Source organism: Nycticebus coucang, chromosome 7 (assembly GCF_027406575.1).
Source record: "Nycticebus coucang isolate mNycCou1 chromosome 7, mNycCou1.pri, whole genome shotgun sequence".
In the NCBI taxonomy this organism is placed as follows: domain Eukaryota; kingdom Metazoa; phylum Chordata; class Mammalia; order Primates; family Lorisidae; genus Nycticebus; species Nycticebus coucang.
The window spans coordinates 8,655,598-8,672,936 of NC_069786.1; the positions used below are offsets into that span (position 1 = coordinate 8,655,598).

At 41.6% G+C, this 17,339-nt stretch overlaps 1 protein-coding gene across 11 annotated transcripts in view; it reads left to right on the forward strand.

Moving 5' to 3' along the window:
• The window catches only part of SAP130 (Sin3A associated protein 130), a 91,183-nt gene that overhangs the window by 43,152 nt on the left and 30,692 nt on the right, over nucleotides 1-17,339 (forward strand). For 7 of the 11 annotated variants that reach the window (XM_053596797.1, XM_053596802.1, XM_053596798.1 and 4 more), the window contains exons 12-14: nucleotides 595-716; nucleotides 2,544-2,846; nucleotides 4,346-4,523. In XM_053596797.1, coding sequence (XP_053452772.1) covers nucleotides 595-716; nucleotides 2,544-2,846; nucleotides 4,346-4,523 — 603 coding nt within the window. The remainder of the gene's footprint in view (nucleotides 1-594; nucleotides 717-2,543; nucleotides 2,847-4,345; nucleotides 4,524-17,339) is intronic. The other 4 variants (XM_053596799.1, XM_053596803.1, XM_053596796.1 and 1 more) reach the window with 1 other exon arrangement.

Here is a 17,339-nt window from a genome sequence, read left to right on the forward strand (position 1 = left end):
ATTTAATGGGAAAGTTTTGATTACTGAGTTTTTGTCAGTCGGTTTTGGTAATTGTTGTTCTCAAAGGTCATCAATAAGCCCGGGCACTGTGGATTATACCTATAATCCCACCATTTGGGAAGCCAATGTGGGCGTTCAAGACCAGCCCGGGGAGCATAGCAAGACCCCTTGCCATAGCAAGACCACTTTTCTCTACAAAAAGTGAAAAATTAGCCGAGTGTAGTGCTGCCTACTTATTGTCCCAACTACTTGGGAGGCTGAAACAGCAGAAAGGAGAATTACTTCATCCCAGAAATTTGAGGACCACTGTACTCTTATCTGGGTGACAGAACAAAGAATCTACAGAAAAAGAATCACCTGTAGAATATTGTTTATGTTTTTACTATACACGTTAGCAGTATAGTACCCACTAATTTTTAATAATTTTGTACTTTCTCAGTCTTTGTCCTGTGATCTGATAGTTTTAGGGGGACACAATTTGGGAGAAGCTGGTCTGGCAGTTATGAAAGGTTATGCAGAGTATCCAGGGGATAGGATAATTTCAAGGTAAAGAAAAGAATAACCATTTGGCTATCATCTGTGTTCCATCTCTAGACCATCTGTTCCTGTTCAGTTCCAATACTTTTTGCCAACTTATCCCCCTTCTGCATACCCACTGGCGGCACATACATACACCCCAATCACCAGTTCTGTGTCTACCATTCGACAATATCCAGGTATGAGCTCTGCTTTTAAGATGACTTTTCACATTTTAATTTTTGCCAGCAGTGAGATTGAAATTGATCAGGGAATATTTCTGGTATGGGATTTAATTACTCCAGCTTCAGATTCAGGTAAGGCTAAAATGTGAAACTTTAAGGTCCTTAATCATCATCATTGTGATCGGTAAAAAGTTGTTACTAATTCATGATATTTGCATAATTTTATCCCACCTTGAAGATGATCATGTTAACAATTTTTGTTACTTCTTGAAACAATAGTAGTTACAATGGGACTTCCATGTGTTGTTACTACCCTATACTCTCAGGCTCTTCCACTGTGTTATTTTAGTACAGTCGGGTTTACCTGTCACTATCCTGACTTGTAAATAGTGTTCTTTTTGCTAATCCAGGAAAAATAATCATATCTCTTGTTTGTGTGTTCTTTTCCTGGAGGACCCTTTGGTCACTCTGGGCATCAGAAAGCCTTATTGTCCAGATTGTGGACCTTGCCCTCCTGCCACATGGTGCACTATGTCGGCTGGAGCCACACATGGCCATTGAGCACTTGAAGAGGGCTAGTACTTGTGAAAAACTGGATTTTTAATTCAGTTTTTAATCTGTTTGGAACAACTGAGAGATTTAAAAACTGCTTTTTCAGTTGTATGCGTTATAGGATCAAAATAAAGATTAAGTATTTAGGATAAGAATGAAGTATCTGAATTGATAAGTACTTTAAGAGTAAAATGCCTGGATTGTGAAGATACAGTATAGAAAAGAGAATGTAAAATGTCTTACTAATAACTTGTTAGTGATTATGTAAAGAAATGATAATAATTTGACTATATCGGATTAAATAATATTATCAAGATTAATTTGACCTGTTACATTTTGCTTTTTAATGTGGCTACTAGAAAATTGAAAGTTGCATGTGTGACTTTGTATTCCATTGGACAGCGGTGGTCTAAAATCAAACATTAGAAGTATTAAAATAACTTTGGAAACAGGTTCTTCCATCTCTGTATTGTTTGGATGACTGAAGGAGAAAAAGAAGTCTTTGTTTGTTTTCTTTCCACAAGCAGTAAGGAATCTTTCCTTTTTGTTGCATTTTGTGAATGTTTTTGTTTTCATTCTTTTTGTTTATCTTTAACCCACTTAGTAGACAGGGTATTTGCTTTGTAGGAAAAAGGAAACTTGGCTCGGCACCTGTAGCTCAGCGGCTAGGGCACCAGCCACATACACTGAAGGTGGTGGGTTCGGGCCCAGGCCGGGCCTGCCAAACAACAATGACAACCACAACCAAAAAATAGCCGGGCTTTGTGGTGGTTGCCTGTAGTCTCAACTACTTGGGAGGCTGAGGCAAGAGAATTGCTTAAGCCCAAGAGTTTGAGGTTGCTGTGAGCTGTGACGCCATGGTACTCTACCTGAGGCAACATAGCGAGACTCTGTCTCAAAAAAAAAAAAGAAAGAAAAAGGAAACTTGCTTGTTCTCTCTATACGGTAGATATATGCCATTTGAAATTTAAAACTATTGTATCTATTGTATTATTTATTTAGCAGAGTCGCCTGGGTAATATTTGGACTTTAATAGATAATTGCTTTTTTCTTGTTTTAATCATATCTAGTAATCTGTAGAAAACCCACATTATACTGGTAGGAAATGAAAGGAAAAACAACCCTAGTATACAGAATTTCAAGTAGTTGTGTTTTGTGGAGGGAGGGTGTTTAAACTGGGGATTTAGATCTTATACAATGGAAAACTTGTGTTCTCATTTTAGTGTTTTTCTCCTTTCATGAACTGTCTTATAAAGCTAACCTTATAGTCATCTTTTGCATAATTTTTAGTTTCAGCTCAGGCTCCGAACTCGGCAATCACAGCTCAGACTGGTGTTGGAATGCCACCTACAGTTCACCTAAACTCCATGCAGCTGATGACAGTAGATGCATCACATGCTCGACATATCCAGGGGATCCAGCCGGCACCCATCAGTACGCAGGGCATCCAGCCAGCCCCCATTGGCACACCAGGGATACAGCCTGCACCAATCGGCACCCAGGGAATTCACTCAGCAACCCCAATCAACACTCAAGGGCTTCAGCCTGCCCCAGTGGGTACTCAGCAGCCACAGCCTGAAGGAAAGACGTCAGGTAATTTTAACTTTTTTCATGGATGTGGGTATGAGGAAAAGAGAGATCTGGGTTTAAATCCTGGCTCTGCCACTGGCTTTGGGGTCTTAGGCAATTTCTCTAGGCCTTACTTTTCCTCTTTGTAATATGAGTTCCTTAGAACTTACCTTTGAGGGTCATTGTAAACATTAGAAATAATTTTCATAAATACCCTGATAAGCATCGGCAAGGCTGAGAGCATTTTCGTTTTATGTAAAGCTCTTGGTTGAGGGAGTAAATTCAACTTATAAGTAGTAATATCATTAGTTTAAGATTTTCTTCAGAGGAATATTTAAAGCTATAACATCTTACGCTAATGTTAGCTAATATCAGCGCTTCAAAAGAAGTACTAACTAATGGAATAGGCATTTTGAAAAATAGAATAAGTCACTATGCTTGGATTATTAATTAGCTATTTCTCTGATGTAGTTAAAGAAGTGGCTGTTTCTCAGCCAGGGTATTAATTTTAAAGATTATCTTTTGCATTAACTTTAGCATGAAGAGATGGACTTAGAACTGATCATTTTAATTGCCACGTATATCTTGAATTAAAGTCCCTCAGACTCCTCATCACTGACTGACTGTCAGAGAAAGCAGTTTACCCATGGTGAACTACCTAGAAGGATGAATGTACCTATATCTTTAAGAACCTGCTGTAAAACTCATCATATTAGGTTAATTCCTGAAATTGTCATTTTGTAGATCAAAAACTTTGAGACATGGGTAATTTCTGATTGTGATCATATGCTGACCAGTATATTGATGCTAACTTTAAACATATAAAGTATGTTTAAAGTATATAAAAATTATGCAAAACATATACTCAACATATCAGTTGAGTATCTTTCTAAAGATAGACCAGGGATGGTACCACTATTGGAGTTGATGGAGATTGATATTTTACAAAAACTATATAAGGACTTTTTTCTTTTTTGTAGTTTTTTCCAGGGCTGGGTTTGAACCCACCACCTCCGGTATATGGGGCCGGCGCCCTACTCCTTTGAGCCACAGGCGCCACCCTATAAGCACATTTTTTGAAGTGTGCTTTTGAGCATGCCATCAAGCCAGCAGATTATGTTTTCTGTTTGTGGTTCTTCCTTTTATTAGCCTTTCCTGACTCTCAGTTCTTCTCTAAAATGGGTATAATGCTGAGGAAATAGGAATTACCTAGTAAAATGAGAAACTATGCTAGCTACTTCGTACTTTGTGTATATTATATCATTTATTACTGTTGTTATACAACAAAGAAAAAATAATGGTATTGATTACACATTGGTAGAGTCACTAACTTCTCCTACTTAGCTCTCTGCTTTTAGGCAGATAAACATTGTGCTCCTATCCTTTGTATTCTTAAAGTTGGACAGGTAAAACATGGATACCTAATCCCATTGGTCTCTTTTTTATTTATGGCTTATGAAACATTTTGTTTCTTCTCTTTTCTTCTCTTCATTGTTCTTTTCTGTCACCTCTCTTTCTTTTAGCAGTGGTATTGGCAGATGGAGCCACAATTGTAGCCAACCCTATTAGCAATCCATTCAGTGCTGCTCCAGCAGCAACAACCGTGGTGCAGACCCACAGCCAGAGTGCCAGCACCAACGCTCCCGCGCAGGGGTCGTCACCCCGGCCGAGCATACTGCGGAAGAAACCTGCCACAGATGGGTGAGTAGGCGCAGCACTGCCAAATGACACCTCTGGTTCTGGACACAAGTGGTATAAACAATAGGAACTTACGTCCAATGCTGGTAACAAACTAATCTCTAATTTTTTGTGGCATTTTTGAATTTCCTCCAAAACAACTTGACCATAAGGCATTTAGTAGAGCTGTGCCCAGCCCAGACTGTGGGACATAAGGAATCCTTGAGTCAGTGGGATGTCAGTTTCTGAGTATCTGTTGCACATTACTTTAGTTCTCTCCAATTTGGGAAGTTCAATCTTAATAACTTTATTTTTTTTTTTTGGAGACAGAGACTCAAGCTGTTGACATTGATAGAGTGCCATAGCATCACAGCAACCCCAAACTCTTGGGCTTAAGTGATTCTCTTGCCTCAGCCTCCCAAGTATCTGGGACTACAGGTGCCTGCCACAACGCCTGGCTGTTTTTTGTTGCAGTTGTCATTATTGTTTAGCTGGCCTGGGCTGGGTTCGAACCCGCCAACCTGGGTGTATGTGACTGGCGCCGTAACCACTGCGTACAGGCACTGAGCTAAATCTTACAACTTAAAGTAGCTTATAATTAACTCTTTGGGCTTGTTTAGGTAGTTACATGAACTGATGCCATTTTTGTTTCCTCATTATTCAGCAGCATTCAGCATAATTCAGCATGAAACATTGCTCACGGCAATTTCTGAAGTGTATTAGACTCATGTTAAAGAATAAAAAGACTAAAGTTTATTAGCGTAGTGTTTTGTGTTACCATGTAAGCCTCTCAGACAGTGAACCATAGGAAGGGATGTATGTGTTCTGCTGTTAAATATAAATTTTCTGAAGGTAGAAAAGCAGTTTCTCTCGCTCAGCTGAGCTGATAACATTAGTATCACAAGATTAAAACATAGTGCAGGCTTGGTGCTTGTAGCACAGTGGTCATGGCGCCAACCACATGCACTGAATCTGGCCGGTTCGAGCCTGGCCTGGGCCAGCTAAACAACAGTGACAACTGCAACAACAAAAACAACAAAAAAATAGCCAGTCATTGTGGCGGGCACCTGTAGTTCCAGCTACTTGGGAGGCTGAGGCAAGAGAATCGCTTAATCCCAGGAGTTTGAGGTTGCTATGAGCTGTCACGCCACGGCACTCTACCCAGGGTGATATAGTGAGACTCTGTCTCAAAAAAAAAAAAAAAAAAAACATAGTGCAGGCTTCAGTTGTACTAGAGTTCATACAGGGCTTTCACACAGAGCTTTGCATGACTGGAATCTTTATCTTTGCTTATTATGAATACTTTGTAAAGAGGGCTTCTTTAAAAGATAAAGTGTGTCCATGGCAACATAATCTATTAATAAAAATATGAGGCAAAGTTTGTGGTTAAGATGGCAGATTGGAATAAGTGGGGTCAAGATGGCAGACTAGAAATAGCCTACACAAACCACTCTCATGCTGAGCTCTGAAGGTGGCAAGTGGATATTCACCTACAGGTCAATTGTCAAAAAGAGCATTATGAATCAAACGAGAGATGATAGACACCCAACGTGATGAGAAGGAAGAGAGGCAACCTGCTCTGCCATTTGGAGTACACATGGGAAAGGCACAGAGGGGAGAGTCCTGGGGTTCCACACTCCCTCCTCCCCTCGTGTTCATTGCTGTCCTACCTGCAGGGACCCTCCTTTGCAGAAGGCTTGAGCTATTTAGATACTATGCAGAGCCGTTGCTCCAAAAAGAAGGTACAGTGGTAATCCACTGGCTTGCAAACCTTGGATGTTGTAGCGCTATTTTAAAACCCTATACCTGGAGCACTGCCTTTACCCAGGGGTGAGATCCATCACCCCTGCCAGTTCGGAGTAGGGGCTGGGGAACAGGAGACTGGGCAATCTTGTGAATCTCACGGGCAGATGCAACACAGGGACCTGGCTATCTGACAGACACCGCAGCCTGTCAGCATGGATGGGGCTCAGCCCAACCTGGCACCCAGCCACAAATACTGCAGCCAGAGGATCCAAACAGGGCAGCTCTCAAGCTGACAGTCACCAGCACCTACAAGCTTTGGAGGAGTTGCACTCTGTCTGGAGTTCCACCAGCAAATGCTGCACTAGGGAATCTGAATGGGGTAGCTCTCAGTCGGAAATAGGCCAACAAATACTGCTGCTAAAGGATGTGGGCGTGTTTGCATCCAATCCAGAACCCAGCAGACAAATGCCACTGCAGCCAGAAGATCCAAAGGGGGCTGACAAGTATAAGCTGACAAGTCCGCCACCCACAGAAATAGGTGGGGTTATGGTTAAGACAAAAGGACCAACAGACAAAGTTGTCTGCAGCTTTAGCCCAGGCAGCTCTCAACCTGGCATTGGCTGATAGTCACCACTGCCTGTAGGCTGGTGGATAGCTGAAACAGTTATCTGCAGATCTGAACAGGCAGTCCTCAAATTGGCACAGGCTGTCAGTTGCTGCTGCCAGAGGGCGTGAGTGGGACTACATTCAAGCCACATAGGGCAACAAATTCCATTGCCTATGGGTATGTGTGGGGCAGCTGGTAAGCCAGCATGGGCAGGCAGTCGCTGCCACCCACAGGCATGGGCAGGGTGGCACTCAAGCTGACACAGATTGACAGATGCCTCCTCCTATAGATCTGAATGGAGCAGCTGAGAGCTCAAGCTGGCTTGGGGGAACAGTTGCCACTGCTGATAGGACTAGGTAGAGCGTTCATTCACTTTGCAAAGCTTGTACTGCCAGTGACAACCACAACGGAACAGTGAGGCAGGAGGTGCTAGAGAACAACGGTGTGGAATGCGCACAGGACATGCACTGTCTCTGACCAGGTCAGCACGCCACAGTAGGACATAGATGCACCATCCAGGGTCCTTTTGTTGGTCCTTTTGTTTTGACAATAACCCCACCTATGTCTGTGGGTGGCGGACCTGTCAGCTTGTACTTGTCAGCACACTGTAGTTTGAGAGCAGCCTGTTTGGATCTTCTGGCTGCAGTGACATTCATCTGCTGGGCTCCAGATTGAATGCAAACACGCCCACATCCCTTAGCAGCAGTACTCATCAGCCCATTTCAGACTGAGAGCTACCCCATTCAGATCCCCTGGTGCAGCATTTGCTGGTGGAACTCCGGACTGAATGTACCTCCTCCAAAGCCCTTAGGCCAGCAGTTCTCAACCTGTGGGTTGTGACCCTTTTGGGGGTCGAATGACCCTTTCACAGGAGTTGCCTAAGACCATCTTGCATATCAGATATTTACATTACAATTCATAACAGTAGCAAAATTATAGTTATGAAGTAGCAACGAAAATGATTTTATGGTTGGGGGTCACCACAACATGAAGAACTGTATTAAAGGGTCACGGCGTTAGGACGGTTGAGAACCACTGCCTTAGGCGCTGGTGACTTTGTACTAAGTAGGAGAGTTCCCAACAGAGGGCAACAGGTTCACTAAAAGCTTATCTATTTTGATCTGAGAGAAGAGATTTCAGATGAGAAAGAAACAGTAAGAACTCTGGCAACATGATAAAGCAAACTGTTTTGACACCCCAAAAGGATCATAATAGATTTCCAACAACGTACCCCAACCTACAGAAAATTGTTGAAATGTCAGAGAAAGAATTCTAAATATGAATGACAAATATGATGGATGGGATTGAAGAGACAGTTGAAAAGTAAAATGAAGCCAAAAAAATGTTTCAGGACATGAATTTTTAAAAAATTTGGGCGGCGCCTTTGGCTCAAGGAGTAGGGTGCCAGTCCCATATGCTGGAGGTGGCGGGTTCAAACCCAGCCCCGGCCAAAAACCACAAAAAAAAAAAAAAAATTTTAAAACTAATTAAAGAGATAGCATTAAATAGATAAGACAGAGCTTAAAAAAAGTCATTTAGGGAATTTCAAAATATAGCAGAAAGGTTTAATAATGGCCAGGGGTGTCCATCCTGTGGCCCATTGGCCATATCATGATTATTTGAGGACTGTTTCCTTATCCGTGGTGTTAAATGTTGCGAAAAGTGTATTTTTTTTTTTTTTTGAGACAGAGTCTCACTATGTCACCCTTGATAGAATACCATGGCATCACTGCTCACAGCAACCTCAAATTCTTCAGCTCATGCAATTCTCCTGCCTCCTAAGTAGCTGGGACTACAGGCGCCCACCACAACACCTGGCCATTTTCTTGTTGCATTTGTTACTGTTGTTTAGCCAGGCCAGGGCCGGGCTCGAGCCCTCCAGCCTCGGTGCATGTGGCTGGCACTGTAACCACTGTGCTATGGGCCATGAGCCAACCTTTGTTGAGTGGGTGGGACCTTTTGTTAGTGCTTGTGTATTTAATGTGTGGCCTGGGGCAACTCTTACACTCTTCTAATTTGCGGCAGAGAAGAAAAAAGGTTGGACATCCCTGGCTGGATCAAACAGAAGAATTTCAGAGCTTAAAGATAAGGCAGAACTAACCCAGGCAGTCAAAGATGCAGAAAAAAGAAAGACAAGTGAGAACTATGGGACTATATGAAATGAGTCAGTAACCAAATTACAAGTATCTGACAGGAAAAAGTAAAAAAAAAGCAAAAGGCATGGAAAACCTATCTGAGGAAATTATTGAGGAAACCTTCCCTGGTGATTCAAATACACAGATTCAGGATGGTCATTGAACACAATGAAGATTAATAGCAAATAGGACACAGTCATCAACCTGACCTGACCAAAATCACAGTGAAAGAGAAAATTCTACAGGCATCAAGATGGAAAGAACAACTAACCTACAAAGAATCCATCAGGCTAACACTAGATTTCTCAGGTAAAACCTTATAAACCACAAGGGCGTGAGGCCTGATTTTTAGTCTTTCTAAACAGAAAAACTGCCAGCCAAGAATTTTCACACTTGATGGAAAAAAAAACACTTTCCAAGACAAGCAAACATTAAGGGAATTTGTCACTACTAGACTTGCACTACAGTAAATATCCAAAACTGCATTATGTATGGGACAGTACAATAGGTCCCGTTAGTATAAAGACACCTGAAATTAAAGCTCATAGCTCTAACAAAACAACAACACAAGAGGGGAAACAAGTCAACAAAGCAAACAGCTATATCCTACATCTCAATACTAACACTTGAAAGAACATACCCCAAGTATATGCTGTCTCCAAGACCATATCTAAATCCCAAGGACTCACACAGTCTCAAGGTAAAGGTATGAAAAAGAATATTCCACAGAACTTGAAACCAGAAGCAAGCAGGTGTAGCCATTCTCGTATCAGATAAAATAGATTTTACATAAAAAATGGTTTATAGGGCGGCGCCTGTGGCTCAAAAAAGTAGGGCACTGTCCCCATACACTGAAGGTGGCGGGTTTCAAACCCACCCCCAGCCAAAAAAAAAAAAAATGTTTTTTAAAAAGATTATTATTTTATAATGGTAAAGGGAACAATTCGGCAAGAAGACATAATAATCCTTGGGCGGCACCTGTGGCTCAGTCGGTAAGGCGCTGGCCCCATATACCGAGGGTGGCGGGTTCAAACCCGGCCCCGGCCAAACTGCAACAAAAAAATAGCCGGGTGTTGTGGTGGGTGCCTGTAGTCCCAGCTGCTTGGGAGGCTGAGGCAAGAGAATTGCTTAAGCCCAGGAGTTGGAGGTTGCTGTGAGCTGTGTGATGCCACGGCTCTCTACCCAGGGCCATAAAGTGAAACTCTGTCTCTACAAAAAAAAAAAAAAAAAAGAAGACATAATAATCCTAAAGATATGTGCACCTAACACCGGAGATCCCAGACTCATAAAGCTAAGCAAAGAAATACAATACAGTAGCATTGTAATTGCCAAGTACTTCAACAACCCTCTGACAGATTGGACAGATTATCAAAGCTGAAAATAAATAAACACCTGGCTTGGCGCCCATAGCTCAAGTGGCCAGGGAACCAGCCACACACACCGGAGCTGGTGGATTCAAACTCAGCCCGGGCCTACCAAAGGACAATGACAGCTACAGCCCCCCAAAAATATATAAACAAACAAACACTAGACTTAAGTGGAATTCTAGAACAAGTGGAGCTAGCAGAGATTTACAAAACATTCTACCCCAAAACAACTGAATTTACATTATTCTCAGTAACACATGGGACATTTTCCAAGACTGATCCTATCTTAGCCCATAAAACAATTGTCAACAAATAAAAAGAAAATTAAAATCATACCATCTAAATCAATTCCAAGAGAAACCTTCGAATGTATACAAAGTTAAGGAAATGTAGCAATTTGCTGCCAAATGATCCTTGTGTCAACAGTGAAATTAAAATGGAAATCAAAAGATGCCTCCAACTGATCAATGAAGGAGACACAAGCTTTCAAAATCAGTGGGATACAGTAAAATCAATCATAAGAGGAAAATTCATAGTCTTAAATGCCTACCTCAAAAGGACAGATCACAAATTATCAACCTAATGTTACATCTTCAGAAAGTAGAAAGGTAAGAGCAAACCAAACCCAAAGCCAGCAGAAGAAGAAATAACAAAGCTCAAAGCAAAACTAGGTGAAATGGAAACAAACAAAAACACAAAGAATCAACAAAACAAAAAGATTCTTTGAAAAGATAAAATCAATAGACCACTAGCCGGATTAACCAGAAATAGGAGGAGAAAGGATTCAAGTAAACTCAATCAGAAAGGAAAAAGGAGACATTACTTCTGATATCCGAGAAATATAAAATACCATCTGTGAAGACCACCAACACCTCTACACAGACAAACTAAAAGACACAGAGCAAATGGACAAATTACTGGAAGCTTGCAACCTCCCAATTCTGAATTAGGAAGAAATAGAAATCCTGAACAGACGAATAATAAGTAGTGAGACTGAAGCAATAATAAAAAAAAAAGCTCCCAATAAAACAAAGCCCTGGATCAGATAGATTCATAGCTTGCTTACAAGATTCAATCATACTTATAAAGAACTGGTATCTATTGCTACAAAAATTATTCCATAGCATCAAGACGAGAAGGAGGGGGTTCTTTCCTAACTTATTCTATGAAGCCAGTATCACTTTGATACCAAGGCCAAGAAAAAACACAGCAACAACAATAAAAAGAAAACTATAAACCAATATCCCTTATGAACATAGATCCACCAAAAAGTCTTCAACAAAGCATAACAAGCCAAATTCAACTGCACATCAAAAGTAATTCACTATTGATCAAGTGGATTTCATCCACGTGATAAATGGATGCAAGGATGGTGTAACATATACAAATTAATAAACATGAATTGCCACAAAAACAGAAGTAAAAACAAAGATCACCTGATCACGTCAATAGATGCAGAAAAAACTCTCATATATAATAAAATCTAGCATCCTTTAGCAATAAAAACCTTGAACAAACTAGTCATAGAAGAAACCTACCGAATGATGCCCCATGATCATATCAATGTACGCAGCTATGATTTAATAAAAAAAAAAAGAAAGAAATAATAATAATAAAAAAAAGAAACCTACCTGAAAATTTTAAAACCTATTCATGACAGAGTCACAGCCAATATCATTCTGAAGCGGGGAAGTTTATAGCATACTCCCTAAGAACTCCAATACGACAAGGGTGCCCTATATCACCACTACTGGAAGTCCTAGGCAGAGCAATCCGGCAAGAGAAAGAAATAGGAAAGGGGAGGTCAAACTATCCCTGTGTTGACAGTATAATTTTATATCTAAAATGCCTTAAAGACTCTACCAAAAGACTTCTAGAATTGAAAAATGAATTTAGTAAAGAACATCATTTTGAACATCAATGTTCAAAAGTCAGCATTTCTGTATACTAACAATAGTCAAGCTAAAAGTCAAATCAAAGACTCAATACCACTTACAATGGCTACAAAGAAAATAAAATACCTGGGACAGTGCTTGTAGCTCAGTGAGTAGGGCGCTACCACATACACCAAGACTGGCAGGTTCGAACCTGGCCCAGACCAGCTAAAAACAATGAGAACAACAACAACAACAAAAAAAGCTGGGCTTGGTGCCCGTAGCGCAGTGGTTATGGCGCCAGCCACATACACCATGGGGCTTGCGGGTTCAGACCTGGCCCAGGCCTGCTAATCAACAATGACAACTGCAACAAAAAATAGCTGGATGTTGTGGTGGGCACCTGTAGTCCCAGCTATTTGGGAAGCTGAAGAAAGAGAATCACTTAAGCCCAAGAGTTTGAGGTTGCTGTGAGCTGTGACGCCCCCGGCACTCTACCAAAGGTGATGTAGTGAGACTCTGTCTCAGAAAAAAAAAGCTGGGTGTTGTGGCGGGCACATGTGGTCCCACCTGCTTGGGAAGCTGTGGCAAGAGAATCGCTTAAGCCCAAGAGTTTGAGGTTGCTGTGAGCTGTGACGCCACAGTACTCTGCCCAGGGCTACAGCTTGAGACTCTGTCTCAAAAAAAAAAAAAAAAAACCTGGGAACATACTTAACCAAGGAGGTGAAAGATCTCTACATGGAGCCCTACAAAATGTTGATGAAAGAAATCATAGATGAAACAAATAGATGGGAAAATATACCACACTCATGGATTGGTAGAATCAAGATTATTAAAATGTCTGTACTGCCAAAAGTCATTTACAGACTCAGCATAATTCCCATCAAAATGCCAACATCATATTTCACAGATCTAGAAAAACTAATCCTAAGCTTAATTTGAACCTGAATAACCAAAGCAATCTACAACAAAAAGAACAAATCTAGAAGTATCACATTACTTGACTTCAAATTATAATACAATTATAAGGCTTTCTCTGTTTTTAGTAGAGACAAGGTCTCACTCTTGCTCAGGGTGGTCTCAAACTCCTGAGCTCAAGCAATCCACATGCCTCAGCATCCCAGAGTGCTAGGATTACAGGCGAGAGCCACTGCACCTGGCCGATAAAAGACTTAAATATAAGGCATTACACCATAAAAATTCTGGGAGAAAATGCTTCTAGACTTTACTTCAAGGTAGGAATTTATAGGTAACGACCTCAAAGGCAAATACAGAAACAACACAAATACATGGGACTTAATTAAATGAAAAAGCTTCTGCACAGCAAAGAAAATATTCAGCAGATCTAATAATCTACAGAATGGTAGAAAATACTCGCAAACTATACATTTGACAAATGGCTAATGAGTTAGAATCTACAAAGATCTCCCCAAAAATCAAAAAAAAATCCCCATTAAAAGTGGCCAAAGAGATGAACAGAAATTTTCAAATGGCCAGCAAATGTTGGCTCAGCATCACTAATCATCAGAGAAATGCTAATTAATACTACAATGAAATGCCACTTTACACCTGTCAGAATGTTTTTTATTAAAAAGTCAAAATACAGTAGATGCTTGCATGGATGCAGAGAGGAAATCTTACATGCTGTGGGGGGGATTGCAAGTTGGTTCAGCCTCTATAGAAACAGTATGGAGATTCCTAAAGAAATGAGAAGTATACTTACCATTTGATCTGGCAAAATCCCATTGCTGGGTATCTACCTAAAGAAAAAGAAGTTATTTTATGAAAAAAATACCTACACTCAAATGTTCATCACAGCGCAACTCATTACAAAGATTTGGAATCAGCCCAAGTGCCCATCAGTTCATGAGTGGAGAAAGAAAATGTGTGTGTGTCTATAGGTATCAAGGAATAATACTCAGCCATAAAAAGCAATGAAGTTATGTCTTTTGTAGCTACTTGGATGTAACTGGAGACCATTATCCTAAGTGAAGTATCTCAACAATGGAAAAACAAACACCACATGTACTCCATAAAGGAAGCTAAAACAGTGGGCACACATGGTCACAAAGAAGTGTAAAAGACATGGGAGATCAAGAAGTGGGGAGGGTGGAAGGCAGTGAGGGGTGAAAACTTAACCTATCAGATGTAGTGAACGAACACTGTTCTGGTGTACAAGGTATCCATGTATAATAATAAGAACATGTATACCCCCTTAATATTTTGAATTTTTTTTTAATTAAAAGAAAAAAAGATGGCAGCTTGATCATACAGCTACATTTCTCTCCCTCTCAAAACCCTACAAAACTTTAACAAAAAGGTTTAAAAATAGCTGGGCCCCTTAGGGTGGCGCCTGTGGCTCAAAGGGGTAGGGCGCCGGCCCCATATGCCAGAGGTGGTGGGTTCAAACCCAGCCCCGGCCAAAAAACGCAAAAATAAATAAAATAAAATAAAATAAAATAAAAATAGCCAGGCCCTACATGGCTCACACCTGTAATTCTAGCACTCTGGGAGGCCGAGGTGGGTGGATTGCCTGAGTTTACAGGTTCAAGACAAGCCTGAGCCAGAGTAAGACCCAGTCTCTAAAAGTAGCCAGGTGTTGTGGCAGGTGCCTATAAGTCCCAGCTACACAGGAAGCTGAGGCAAGAGAATCGCTTGAGCCCAAGAGTCTGAGGTTTCTACCGATGGCACAAAGTGAGATTATGTCTCAAAAATAAATAAATACCTGTAATCCCAGCACAGTGGGAGGCTGAGGGGGGAGAACTGCTTGAGCTCAAGAGTTCGAGACTCCCCTGAGTGAGAGTGAGACCCCAACTCATAAGAAAAAACCCAGCCAGGCGCTGCAGCAAGTGCCTGTAATCCCAGCAGCTTCTGGAGACTGAGGCCGCGGGATGCCCACAGCCTAAGTTTGAGGTTCCGGTGAGCTATGACTCCATTGCACTCTGCTCAGGGCATAGGGTGGGGCTCTGTCTCAACGATAAATAAATAAATAAAGTAAAATAAAAGATTGTAAACACACAAGCATAGGGAGAACAGAAGATCCAATAGCAACAGGACTTCGAGACTGTAAAGCGGATGGGCTGATGGTCCCTTGGCTGTCATAAGTGTGAAGCCTGCATAGGAGAAAGTGGAGAAGCATTCTCATTTAAGTTGGAGAATCATCAAAAGGACCAAGAGCAAGAAAGATCAGGCAAAGGTAAAGGAAGAGGCTCGATGTTTTAAAAAGGGCAAGCTAAATTCTGAGAAGTAATTAAAGCCCAACATCCCATTCTTCACCCACATTCTAGGTGTACTGCCTCTTTCCAACCCTAGCAATAACTTGGAAGTTAAAACTCTGCAGGTGGATCAACCAGCGTTATGGATGCTACAAGTATTATTTATTTATTATTATTATTATTATTTTTGAGACAGATTGTCAAGCTGTTGCTCTGGCTATAGTGCTGTGGCATCATAGCTCACAGCAACCTCCAACTCAGTTTTTCTATTTTTAGTAGAGATGGGGTCTCGCTTTTTTGCTCAGGCTGGTCTCGAACCCTTGAGCTCTAACTATCCACTCGCCTCAGCCTTCCAGAGTGCTAGGATTACAGGCGTGAGCCACCACACCCAGCCCAGTCTGCCCTTTTAGCTGACAGAATTCTGGCAGCTGAACTTAACTATCTAGATGGGTAGTCTGTCTAGTTCCAGTGGAAAGCTCTAAAGATACTAACACAAAGGGTACCTGCCAAAGGCTTCCACTGTCCCATCTGGGGTGCCACTTGTCGGGGCCCAGGACTGGCCAGGTCTCTGGCCCTGGCCGCAGACGGCTGTGTTATCTTGCTCGGGAACAATTAGCCTTAGGTGTCTGAGGGCTATTCGCCTCAGCAGAAGAGAGAGAGAAACAATCTTCCAGGGAGATAAATAGTCTTAGTAAGAAAGTAAATCTTAGCAGTCTTCTTGGAGGGACTCTGAGCAGATGCCCTGAGGGCAGGAAAAGCAAATAAATCAGAGTAAGTCCATGAAATAAAAACAAGTAAACAAAGACAAAAACCATCTATGATATCTTCAGAAAGACAAAGAAAAAGTTGTTTCTGTGAAACAGGAACACGATGCTATGCAAAAGGAACATTCAGAGGATGAAAGAACTTGTCTTGAAATTTAAAATATACCAGAAACTGAAAACTCCGTGGAACAGGTAAAAGATAAAAGTTGAAGAAATCTCAAAAGTAGAGAAAAAATGGAAGAAAAAGAACCGGTTCAGGGGATCCGCTGCTAGATAATGGGATTTCAGGAAGAGCTATCAGAGAAGAGGAAGAGGGATTGTTTACAAAGTAACTGACAGAAATTACCAAAACTAGATGACAGGAGTTTTCTAATTTAAGGAAAATGCTCACCACAGTAGATGCAATGGCTACAGTAAGCCCACACCAATATTTTGAAATTTGATAAGACTAGAGATAGTAGTCTCTAGGCAAAGGCCCTTGCGTGTGCCTGTAATTTCCCCCATTGTGGTACTCCACCCTTGCAGCTTCATCTACCCTCATTGCTTTCAACGTGGCTCTTCCTCTGGACTCACCTGCTCCCGCAGCTCCCGAGAGTGGTGCTGCCTCTCTTCCACATCCCTCCTGTCAGTCAAGGTGGGGTAGGTGTCCTTATCCTTCACTGCCACTTCCAGGCCATTTCTGCTTCTCAGAAGCACTTGATTTGCAGTTGTAAAAGTAGTTTCACACAGCCAAGTTATTCCAGACACAATGGGAAGTTTTTTAATACCTGGAACAAGTATGTGTTTTTAAGTTCAAATTCTTGGTTGCACTTGCCACATTTCTTCACATCCTCAGTAGTGCCAGATGTCCCTCAATTTGGGACAAAACTGCTCTTAAGGGCTGAGTCAGATTCAGGCTTGATTTTGCAGATATGCTTGTATGCCCCACAGAAGTACTGTCTGGCCCTCTTCTGTTTTCACCTGTAATAAACAGGAGTGGCTTTCCAGCTCTCTGTCCCCTCAGGTGCTTGATTGCTTCTCCCACCGCTGCCCTCCCCAGCAGTGTGCACACACAGCAAGCACTCAGGCCACCTTACCTGACCTTGTCTCTGCACTCGGTGTCCCACAGCCCACCTTCCCAGCAGTACTGCAG